General features: G+C 37.8%; 1 protein-coding gene across 5 annotated transcripts in view; it reads left to right on the top strand.

Moving 5' to 3' along the window:
* The window catches only part of OSBPL6 (oxysterol binding protein like 6), a 99,191-nt gene that overhangs the window by 49,376 nt on the left and 37,264 nt on the right, over nt 1-12,551 (top strand). For all 5 annotated transcript variants that reach the window (XM_076342532.1, XM_076342533.1, XM_076342530.1 and 2 more), the window contains exon 3: nt 11,307-11,402. In XM_076342532.1, the coding sequence (XP_076198647.1) occupies nt 11,307-11,402 (96 nt within the window). The remainder of the gene's footprint in view (nt 1-11,306; nt 11,403-12,551) is intronic.

Raw genomic sequence — 12,551 nt, 5'->3', positions numbered from 1 at the left:
TTTACACTGATTGTCCCACGTCATATAGTACTAGTCCAGTTATGTTAGACTTCCATTTTCAAGAGACCCTTGCTTATGTGGATGTAATACATCTTTTCTCCAGGATCCCATTGAGATGAGGGCTGTATTATTTCTCCTCAAAACAACTTAGGCATTCCTGTGTTTTTTTGAGGGCTGGGTGTACAGTCTGGCCCCAGCATCAGTGGGAGCACTTCAGAAAGTATCAGAGCTACCCACTAGATTTCAGATAGGTTGTTACATGTATATTTACAAATGCAAAGGTTGATACCGAAAGTTTGATTAGAACAGAAACATACTTTAAAACTTTGATCCATGGAAACCTTGAACACTAAAACAGCTTCTGAGTTAGTTTAACATCATCATGTTTAAAAAAGAAATGTACAAAATGTAAGAATATAATAACTTTATAATTTAAAATATTGTGAAAATATTTTCATTGGTGCAATACTGGCTTCTTTTCATCTTGACAAGGAAAAGAGACAGGAAAAGAACTTAAATAATTGTTTGTTGTGGTATGCATTTACTTGAATCACTGTAGCTTAAGAACATTTTCCCAGCTACTTATATGCCAGCTCTGACGCTATTTTCTCAGCTGCTGCTGAAGTAGTTTTTTCCCATACCTGACTTATAAAAATTTTGAAAACTGAGAATTTTGATGAAAACTGTAACATTTACAGCTTTGAATGTAAATAGTCTCACTGTAAAGTATGTTTAATATGTGAAACCAGGAGAAGAATTCTGATGTGTGTTCGATAACAGGCAGGAAATGTGTCTGGAATTTTTTTAATCATTTCCGTTGCTTTTCAGTGAAACCAAAAATGATGTTATCACAGGTGACAAGTATTTTCCCTTTCATGCTGTACAGGATTTGGGATAGCTGTACTCAGTTAAGTCCTGGTTAGCATATGATCTCCTCTTAATTTTTCATTAGTTCCATCCGGAGCAAGAATTTTCACATCTTTTGTTTAAAGCATCAGTATATTTTATCTCCCGCATTTAAACACAAAGAAGGTGAATGCAAAACTTGTAGGAGCTGCTGAGCTCAGCTAAGAGCATATCCTCTGAGTTCTCTTTGTAATTGGGTAGTTTGGTACGATCATGCAAGTGAGAATTAAAAAAAATTACCTTTGGGGAATATGTTTTACCGTAAGTCTAATGGGTACCATATCTGTTACCACAGCAACGGGGTAGAGCAAGGTATACCTGTCATCATAATGAAATGGATGCTTAACTTTAAGTCCATATTTGGTCACTGAAACATGAAGCATGATTTTAAAATAATGCTGAAGAGGTCGATGGTGTGATGCATCCAGAGCTCTCTTGGATCCAGTAATGTCTTATGATGTTTAACAAGTATATTTAGGCATGTAAATGTGGACTGGAAAGGCTACTGCTAGGCATGCATTTTTTTGCCTTAGTGCTTTCAGTGTTAAAGGCAGAGAAATATCCAGGAGAATGAATGGATGGGCAATTTGTTCTGCAGTGAAACTGAGCTAGAGCATGCAACACAGCGTGAGGTGCAATGGTACTATAACCAGGGAAATAAACACACGAATGTTTCCTTTGTGCATGTAGACACAGTAAATCAACCAGCTTCATTGTACCATATACTATAACGGTTGTATTTCTAATTTCTTTCCTTGCTTGTGGCATGATTTGTACATGTTTTGGTTTTCATAGGCTTTCCCCTAAACGCAATGATAGCTAGGGGGTAGGGGATTTTGGTTTGGGGGCTGTTGGGTTTTACTTTAAAAAGGCTTGAAAATTCTGTCTTGCTGCCTCCTTGGACTCTTCATAGCAGCTAGGAGAAAAGCACCCTTCCTGAAGGGATAATATGTATGGATATGGAAAGTGATGTGACTGGATGAAGTGTCAATGTAGCTTTCATTGTCATATGTGAGGATAACACTTGATATTTCTAGATTTTTAATGACTGAAATCTTCTCATGATATAATTCTTGTCAAAGTCATACCAGCTATTATGGAACAGTTTCCCAATAAATTACGGCGCAGGAGGCTGAATGAGTGTGAACATGACTATGATAAATCATTTCAGGGGGAGTGGAAAATGTCGTGCTGTATATAATGCTGGCGTTTTAATGTAGCTTTCTTATTTGTGCAATATACATCACCTAAGAGAATTAGCAGTCAGCAAAAGCTTTGACATTGCCAATTTGCAGGCTCCATGACTAAGTAATTGATAAATGAACAGACTACTGAAGCCAGCAATAACCAAAAAACTGGGTTCAGATTTTTGTCGTCGTAGGAACTTTAGCGTCATTCATTTTCATCAAAATTGTTGTTGATTTGGACTATGAGATAGAAGGCGGCCCAGGACCAACCTGTTTTGTTTAACCCCTGGGCTGAGCAGGGTGGCAGGGCAGTTGTGTTGTCCTTGATAAGGAATACTTTAGAATGGAGCAGCAGCAGTTTTTCCTACTGTGGAGCTGTCGCAGAGTGTAGAACCCCTGTCATTTCTACTGTCAGGGGATGTCCTGAACAAAACTAAGAGTCCCCATACAAAGGTGAGCATAAAAACTGCAATTCGGACAGCCTTTTTTGTGGGCCATGGTGGAAAGAGAGATTCTTGTTTTTCATCCCTCATGAAACTCTGAAAAGGCTAGTCATATTCTGTTGTGCAACAAAAAGGAGGAAAACTAACACTGTTTTTAGAAAGTACAGCTGAATATGGTAAGTCATATGTTGTGTATTCAGTTTGATGGGTGTAAATTCTTTATAAATATTCCATATTTTATTTATTGACTAAGTATGCAAGTCATACTGCAGATACGTTATATATTCTCTGCATTGCATGGGTAGTAATAGTGTGCTGAGAAGGCAGAAAGAAGTAAATACGTTATAGGGTTAACAATGTACAGTTTGGTAAATTGAGGCCTGACCCCAGGCTATTAAACAGAGGGAATGATACAGAAGGAGAGTAATAATAATGAAACTGTGAACAAAGGAGAGATTTTGACTTTTCTGACCACCATCTAAAGGGTAGCTAATACATGGTGTGAAGTGGATTTTAAATGCGAGGATTTCTCTTCCAGTGTCTCAATTTTCTTTTTGGTCTTTTAGGAGGGAGGGATGATCAGCTGTTCTCTCTTTCTCTCTCTGTTTCTCTTTGTCAGATTGCTGTTTCAACAAATCCTTGGTTCTTTTCCCGCACAGCAAACACAAAAGGAGAAAAGCTTTTAGTCCTATTGCATTTAGCCTTGTGTGGTTACCTTTCTACTAGGAGAGCTTTCATATTTCAAATAACTACTGTCTTTCAGCCATATGTAAAGAGTGAAGGATAGGGGCTTTGAAGGAAAAAGAAAAAAGATTTTCCAGAGCAGCAATCATCTGCTTTTCAGATTTTAATGTGTTTTTTTTTTCTTCCTGTAAGAGCAATATTGACTAATAGGAGAAGGGGTGTACTCAAGGAATGCAGAAAGGGCTGAGTTTGGGCTGATGTTCACCTGGCCTTGAAATTTAGGAGCAGAGTGCGATTCCAAAGTCAAGGCTCTGGTCTTGCCTAGAGGTCTGTGCTGGAAAACGCCTAGTTAGCTTTTTATAACCACTATTTTTTAATTGTCAAAGTAGTCTCCTGAAAGCAGTATTTCCTAAGGCGGGTAGCACCATTTTGTAGATATAAAGGCTTTAATGACGATGGAAGGATCGAGTCATTTGTCTGCAGCAACCTTAACCAAACCTTAGTTTACAGAGTAACTGGAAGACTATAAAAAAATTACTGCAGTAGGTAAATCTGGGGGGTGAAATGTATGGTACCTGAAAAAAAGGACTAATAATTGTTATTTGGATATAGGGATGCAGTAGAAATCTAGGCCTCACGGTGCTGTCCACCGTATTAAGCATGTAAAAAAAGGCAACCGCTAGCATAAAGTGCTGGTTATATGAGACAGACAGATTGGGAGCAGAAGAAGAGAGAGGTGACTTGTCTGTTGTCTCTTTCATCAACTAATGATAAAGCATAATGAGAAGAGATGTGCATAATAGGAAAATATCATGGGTTCTGTGTCAATTCTAGAGTTTCATGCTTTCAGCTAACATTAGGAAGAGTAAAAGTAGAATTATGAAGGGGAAGTCTCTTGGCTAAGAAAACCACCATCAAGTTTTTCCCAGGAGATAATGAGCTGCAAATTTTTCATAGATGTACTGCAGGAACCATCAGGTTCTGTGAAACTGAGTTCACATGGGCAATCCCCATGCCACAGCAAGTGAGGGGTGCAGGAGGGAGAAGTAAGAAGTGCCAGGAGTGGAGTACCTAGCTGTGCAGTGTAGAAAGCAGAAGGTACTTGATTTAGAGAGTGAGAGTCCTGGTCAGGAAATGAATAGGTGAAAGAAATGAATAGGGGAGAGAGAACTGGGTGGGCCAAATGCTTCATGAGGTTGTGGGACGTGAAACTAAGAAGCAAGGACTGGTTTGTAGGGAGAACAACTGGCTGAAAAAGTAAGGGCAGAGTAGAGAGAAGGAAAGCAAGGGGGGACAGGTGGGTTTTTTGTGACCAGGAGTATCTGGGAGAGCTGGTTGATGTGTGTGTGTGGGGGGGAAGTTGCAAACAATCTTTTATTCTAACTGCTTGGTGTTTAAGAAGATCTTTTTGTGTGATTATTCTAAGCAATAGCAGATTGATTTTTTACCTGTCCCATAGAAAAAGCGGTCTAGTATTTGAGACTGAAGCTACTTAATGCAAAATGCTGGGGCTTAAAATGAGACACCTGCTGTTGCTATTGCTTTGGCTCCTGTTGCTGCTACACCTTTCCTGGCAGCTCAAGGGGAAGTAGCAGAGCAATGGCAATGGGAACGGTCATGGCAGGAGCAGCTGTGGTGGCAGCAGCTATGGGATTTCAGCCACTAGTGCTTTTCCCTTGGTAGGCTAGGTTGGCAGGGTAAGGTCCATCATATACACAGATCCATCTTGCCTGCTGGAAATTAAAGTCCTTTGGAAGAGCCTCTCTCTTTTCATTGTCCTATTTCATTTAGCATTTTTGGTGCTTTTTCTGGGAGACTGAGAACAATTAGATGTGTGAGAGTTTGTGAAGGGTTAGGAGGGAGTATTCATGCTCATGTAGTTTAATGTTTTTGGTTTTAAAGTATTGAGATACCTCAAACTCAACTTTCTCTTTGTTTATGACCAGTTACGATCAGTGACACAGTATCAAGGACGCTTTTGTGGCTTCATTATAGATTTCTGCCTCATAAATAATGACAATATAATCGATTGGCATTTTTACCGTGCCTGCCTATCTGTCCAGTGTGCCTCAGACAGTGTTGCTCATACAAGATTGCAATATAATATAACGTAATATATTCCATGTGGAAGTGAAGCCTGAGTGCGTCTATATCCCTCTCCGTGAGTTTAAAAGAAAGGAAGGAAAGGATGGACAGTTGTCTGGTAGATATGGTACAGGCCTGAGAACATGGAGCCTTATTCCTAGCTTTGCTCTGTAGCAAAGTGTAGACTTCTAAGAGCATTTGTACTTCTCAGTAGTTTGTGAGAACTATTTCAATAATAATTGTTAATCTCTTTGAGATTAATCTTTGAGAGTTTCAAACTGAAGATGCTACTAAATGCCAAGTACTGTTATAACAGTGATGTAATTCTCTTTTGCTCTCTTTCCTAATTAACTCTCTTCACATAATACAGTTGAAGCAGCAGTAGAGCAGGAAGTGTTAAATAAGTACTTTAAAAGCAACAACTCACTGGAGCAAGCAAATGTTCTGAGGGAGCCAAAGAATGAAGTGGCAAAATTGTTAACAAAAACACGCAATTATTCTTTAAATGGGTTAGCTGCTGTTACTTTACAACTTTTTTTTTTTTTTCTGTGCCTTTAATAGAGTCTGAAAATGTTCCTTAGGTTCAGGAGGTAGTAGGTATTCAGTATCTGAAAAAATGTCTGAAACAATGTAACTTATGAAGCTGTAGAACACCCATGAGAATGTTACATTAAGCTTGTACCTTTTAAAAAAAATGAATGTTCATACAATTCAAGTGTCCTCAAGCATTGATTGGTATTATCATAATATGCACTCATTTTCTAACTGCAACTTGATCCAAAATGAGCTGTCTGGGATCAGTGAGGAATGGGTGTGTACACACACACGTGTGTGCAAATTCAGAGGGAAGAAGTGCAACTCTTCTGAAGTGCCATTTAGGATTTCTGGGAAACAAGTTTTTTTCCTTCCTTTTTTTTTAAACTATATCAATTATATCAAAACTATATTAATTGCTAGCCTGAGACTATTTAGCGAAATATCTATCCTTTTAATTGTGATTATTCAATAGTCATAAAAAATCTTTGTGTCATTAGCAAACATTTGAATTCTGTCTGTCAGATATTGTGAATTTATCTGTTTGCTCTGTTTTGAGATAAGCGTGTCAAAATCTAAAGTGCGAAAGGAGAAGATTGTCATTAAAGACTGAGGCTGCGACTTGGTGGTCGTTCCAAACCATCGCTCGGGCAAAGAGAAGATTGCTGTTACAATGATAGCTCTTTTCTGTTTTATCCAGTTGTGCTAATACTTCCCTCCAAGAAGCCCTTCAGAGGAACAAGAGCTTATTTCTCTTCAGAGTTTGTCAAAAAGCACCTTGAAAAGCAAAGGCTTCTCTGCTTCCAGAGCCTAAAAGCATTGATGTGAAGTGCTATGTACAATACAAAGCTGGAGTTCCAGAAAGGGCTGACAGAGAGCTCCTGAGCTAACAAATCCTTGACATTTCTGTAACACAAGAAGTGTTTATTTTGCATATCCCAGAAAAGAAGTAGAGACATGCATACCTGTATGTTATTAATATGCTACAGACCTGCTGCTTTAGATATACTTGTCTTTCAGTAAAAAGGTTACAGAGAAAATGTTGCTCTTAAGCATGTTTCTATATAAGACAAGCATGTGCTACAAGAAGAAAAAAAAGATTAACTACATGTGCTATTCATAAAGTATTATTAAGTTCATTGTCTGTTGGTTGATAGCTGAGATTGTTGAAAACAGCTATGGAGCAGTGTCAATAGGAGAGGCTGAGGATGAGAACAGGACCATGGTTGCTTTACACAAATTTAAAAAAATGTGCCAGAAGGAAGAAAGGAGAAATACATTTATGGAGACATGGTTGTTTTGCTTTGTACTCACCCTTCTCTCACAATGATATTCAAGACTCTGCATTTATTCCAGCATCAACAGAAGGAAAGCCAGAGCTGACTGAGAAGCAGCCTAAGATAAAAGCAAGTTTCAAGGTTATTCCCTTTGCAAATAATATTGCAGATTAAGTCAGCATATATCATAGCATTGTTTAAAAGTAAAAACTGGTGTGTCTGCAGTCAAATCTGTGTCTACCTTATTACTGCTGCTGTATTTCAGATAACTGGAGAATATTATGATTTTAGTTGAGAGAAAGTGATTAAGCATTGCACTTCATACTAAACAGAATTCAAATAAGAACGCAGGTCTGTGCAGGGGTAGCTTGGTTGCAAAAAGAATGCCAGTGAATAGCAGATAATAAAAGATGCACTAGTTAGTCCTTTGGATTGAAAAAAAAAAAGACACAAAAACCCCAGACAGAAAAGCTCTATTTTGAATTACTGTTGAAGACTGCTGAATGTTGCGAGCAAACAAAATGACCCATCAAATCTTTTTCATTAATTAACTGTTAGCCACATGTTGTGCACATTTCTGAACTAAAGAGAGTCTGTGTCCGATGTGAATGATAAATTCCTCACCAGCTTGTCTTTTTCTTGGAAATGAATAAATTACAAAATTGGAGAGAACTCATTGCGTTAAATATAATTCATTCCATTAAGTAATTAAGCAGCGAAGCAGGAAGGGGAGGCATGAGTGCCAGACTTGTCCTTCACTGGTTTTCCTATGTCTACTTACCCAATATCTCTATTCTTTCCTTGCCTTCTCTTTGAAAACAGTTGAATGTCTTTTCTTTTAATGGGAAGTCAGATTCAGTTAAGAAATGTTCGGGTCTTCAACCTCTGGCCTGATGGAGACCAGGTGCTCCATGTGCTAGTATTTGTTCTGGTGGATGAGGTGAATGGGTCACTGAACTCTTAACTGAGAAACGAAGTTGGCAAGATACATAGAAAGATACTGTAAAATACGTTTTCCGTTCTTGCCCTCCAGAGAAGATGAGAATAGGAAACAACATCATATTGTTATTCTCTCCATCAGCTTCCTTCTCCCTCACACGTCTTTGGGAAGCAACATGAAAAAAATGCAGGGCAGAATCAGCATTTGTGTTTCCCGTGTATAGGCTTGTTAGGGGCATTTTGGGGCAAATGTGTGCTCACATATATAATGCATGTTGTGAATAATCTCAAAGCTGAAGGAAGGATTGTAGTTAGGACTAAGATTTAGCAAGGGAGTTACAGAGCAATTTCAGTTAAACTGGTAATCTCATTGAATTGATTTCCAAGAGCACACAGAATTTGATGGTGCTGGTGTTTTTCTCCAGGACAAGCCAGCTATAGTGCACAGGTAATCCTGAAGCATGAGGGAAGTCTGGAATGGAGCAATGCAGAGATTGATTTTGTCTGCCTGTATTCTTGGGATGAGAGGAGTGAGAGTACCAGGTTAATTGATACGCCCAGATTAATGGATTATTCATTTTTCTGTTCGATTGTAAACAAAACCCAGAAGCTGTATTGATCTGCCTCTTTTTTTCTTTTCTTCTCATGAGCTTTTTTTAACTGCTTCCTTTACCAACTCTGTTTTTCTTAAAAAAAAAAAAAAAGCCTTGATAATAACTTCAAGATCTAAATAATTTTTATTTCTGTGATGCTAAATAACTAAACTCCTGTGTTATAAAAATAGCTGCTTTTCAAAATGTCAAATAATTGTGTAATTTCTAGCTGTAATTTTGCAGAAAAATAACATGCATTAATGGAAAACATTTTGCACCAAGTAATGTCTCTTAATATTATGCTAGAGACACGTCACAAATTTAAAGAAGTAATTTTGTGTAATGTGTAATGGTGGTCATGACAGAAAAGAATTGGAAAGCAGACATTTACGGACAACAAGACAACACTTCTTGAAGTAAGTAATGTAGAGAAGGCAATTTTAAAAGTGTTCATTTTCTTATTTCCAAACAAATAGTTGAATAAGTCAGCATTCATTAAAGTGCTGTTAGCTAATAATGTATTTCTCAACTGAAGTGGAACTGTAATGACTGAGGGCTGATTAAAAAAAAAAACAAAGCACAAAAAACCCTTGCCTTAAAATCATACATTTGAAAATGTCACTGGAAATCTGGCAAGCCAAGGGCTGTTGGGTTACTCCACTCTAAATATTGTACAAAATGAATCTGCAGTTACGTAACAACAAACTGCACTGGCTGCTACATATGAGACCTTCAGAACATCTGTGTTGGGCATTGCTCCATCTCAAGATGGAGGGATTCCTGCCTGCCAAACAAAACTGGCAAGAAAGTTGGGAATCGTCCTGATTATGCTAATCAAGCGACATTTTAATCTTCCTTGGAGGAACAGATTTAGGTTTTCTTGTATATTGTTTAAATGTGATAACTGTGTGCATAAGTAGCATTTCATCTGTTCAATGAGAAAACTTTATCATAGTTTATCATTGGTAACTTTGTGGTGCTCAGCTCAAACAAGCATATTAAATTATTTGACATGTAATGTAGGAACTTTCGCTACATAAATACAAACGTTTTTCTCATCTGACTAGTAATAAACGTTGGGCTAAGTAATAAGATTGGCCTTTCTTTGATAAAGCAGAAGATTTCAAAGCATAGATGACAAAGCTTTTGCTGGTTGGCCCTGGGGAATGTAGCAGGGAACATAATACTGCTGCTTTTCCACATTCTTCACTGTAAAATTAAATTAAAAGTAACTGAAAATAAATGCTGGTTATTGTTGCCTAGTGGCAGGGATGCTTACTAATCTCCACTGACAACAGAGACAATCCCCATATTTTCCTGTTCTCATTCACAGTTGCAAATTGAAAGAGAACAGTGAAGGTCTGTGTGTTGCTCTGCAGCAAGATGTGGTCTCTGTTATATATGCTTTTATATGAATAGCTCTGTTTATTTTCATTTAGATTGGTTATGGTCCTTATGTATTTAGTTATCCATATAAACAATAATATTTACTCTGCTGTTTGTATGTATTTTTATATTCCCTGATTGTTTCTGCTGTCACTTGTACCTGTACAAGTTGTACCTGTGTAATCTTTTCTTCAGTGAATGTGAAGAAGCTTAATTGTGAACAAAATTTAATTGTCGTTTTCAGTTGAGAAAAAACTTACCCTTCTCAAAGGGTAATTGCAATTACAAGTTTGTCATTGTGTCCTGCTACGTGTCCTGGAAATGAAACAGTTTTATTTCATGCCAAAGAGATACTACTGACATGTTGTGATAGAATTCTTACCAAATAATAATATGAGATGTAGCAAAATTTCACCAGAGAAGGAAATGCAAATCCGAGCAGGTAGAATGTGGTTATTTTCTCCTGTAGCAAAAATGCTTTTTCTTTTGCAAAATATGAGTGAAACATTTCTGGAAAATGGGAAGACATTTTTAGACGTCTTTTAGGAATAGCAGTTTTTTCAGGACTAGTTGTGACATTATGTATTTCATTTTTGTACCATGCTTTGAAGATACAAAATTTTATAGTATTGTCATAAGTAAAACCAGCTCTAAATGTTTAGATCATTGTGTTCCGTAAATGTTCACCAGCAAGCCCGTCAGCTGAGACCCAGTAACTGATCTTGTGAACACCTGTAATCTATTAAAAGCACTCATGTAATGAGTTACTTCACTGCAGTTGAGAAGCCAATAACAAAATGCTGACGTGTGATAATGAATATGTTAGAGGCAGTAATATCTTATGTGCAATGGTTTGCTTCAGAAGTGACCGTAGGACAGTGCACGATATGTATACTCAGTGTCTTGTCTCTTAGCAGAAAGCATAATAGGTCTAGGAGCACTTTGCATCTCTGTAGGTAAGAACTGCATGACTTGTCTTTCCTGGCTTTTTTTAGGTCCCAGTCGTTTCTAGGCTGAACAGAGTAATTAGTTTAAAAGCCAATAATAAAAAAAAGAAAGAGAGGAAGGAAAGAGAGGTGTATTGCCTCACAAGACAAACTATTTGTGCAGTTATGTCATGCATGGGTAGTAGTTGGTATGTTTTGAGCCATGATGCTGATATTTTATATATGGAGTGCAATGATTGGTCATTCATTACTTAATATGTCTTTTTAAAAGTAACATTGAATGTTAAGTTGTTATCTGTAATTACCCTTTTTTTTTTTTTTTTAGAGTGTTCATATTTTGGAGCGGAAGGCTTCTTCGGGAAGCACAGACCCTTCTTTAAGCAAGCAGTTCCTTGAAAGCGACCCTATCTCTCTATCCAAGGTAAGCAAAAGCATGGGCTGTGAGCTGGGTGATGAGTTTCCCCCTGTAGTTACAATGTAATTTGACTAACAGCTTTGGGGTATTGTTTTGTACGATTTTACCATTAAGTATACTGTGAGCCTGCCCTGGAGCTTCCTATTCCCCAGCTGAGGTGTCAGAGGGGCCAGTAATCTTTAGTAGATGTTATATTAACAAAATTAAGGATTTGGATGGTGGTGGCGGTCTAGGTTTTTTATGCCCATGGATGGCCCCCAGGAAAAAGTTTTACTATCTCAGAGTATGGGGCTAGAAGGGACTTTGAGAAATGATCCAGTCCAATCCTCTTACTAAGGTAGAGCAAATCATATCCAAGTCCAAAAGTGCTGCTAATCAATAATGATATTAATTTAAAAAATATGTCCTAATGACATTCCTTGTGTAGTTTCTTAAAGCTTGAAATTTAAAATCTCTTGCTGAGACCTTCTTTCCTGAGGCAGAGAAATGGATAGAACTGTAGGGGTAACACCAACAGTTCCTGAAAGGTGCAGCCTTGTGTGTGGTACTTTGCAGTCAACTTCTTCCTGGCTGAGTTCCTCAGTTTTGGAATAACTGATTCCAAATAAGTCTAATTCCATGTAAAGAAGGCTTCATTTTAAGATACTTCATATGAAAAAGTAAGATTGTTACTGAAAAGGTGAGGATGCTGTGATGGAATATTTGGTGGAAAAGAAAAATCTGAAATTAAATGTCTGTGAGTTCTGAAATGGAACTAATAAAACAAATTCAAAAGGAAACATATTCTGTTCATCCAGGGAAAATGAAATGGTTCATTCTGTTTTATTTGGAAAATAAATTCTTTGCACTCAAAAAGACTAGGTTCAGAAAGCTGTTGGTAGTGGCTCCCTTTCTCCCAATACCTGGGGCATATGCAGACCCAGGGACTGTAAGTTGTGCTTGTGTTCCCCTGGTCCTGCTGCTTTGCGCAGGGCTGTTTCTCACATAATACGTAGGCAATCACAGAAGTCCTAAAGTACTGATGCTGTACTGGAGAATCGGCATTGGATGAGGACCCTTCAAGCATATCACTTTCACTCTGGTTTTCCCCCATTTCTGGCTGCTGTTGCATAATGTCTCTTGTATTGGGCATATCTCATCACACCACAGGTGTGG

This window comes from Aptenodytes patagonicus, chromosome 6 (genome assembly GCF_965638725.1).
Source record: "Aptenodytes patagonicus chromosome 6, bAptPat1.pri.cur, whole genome shotgun sequence".
Classification (NCBI taxonomy): domain Eukaryota; kingdom Metazoa; phylum Chordata; class Aves; order Sphenisciformes; family Spheniscidae; genus Aptenodytes; species Aptenodytes patagonicus.
This window is presented reverse-complemented; position numbering and strand designations above follow the sequence as displayed.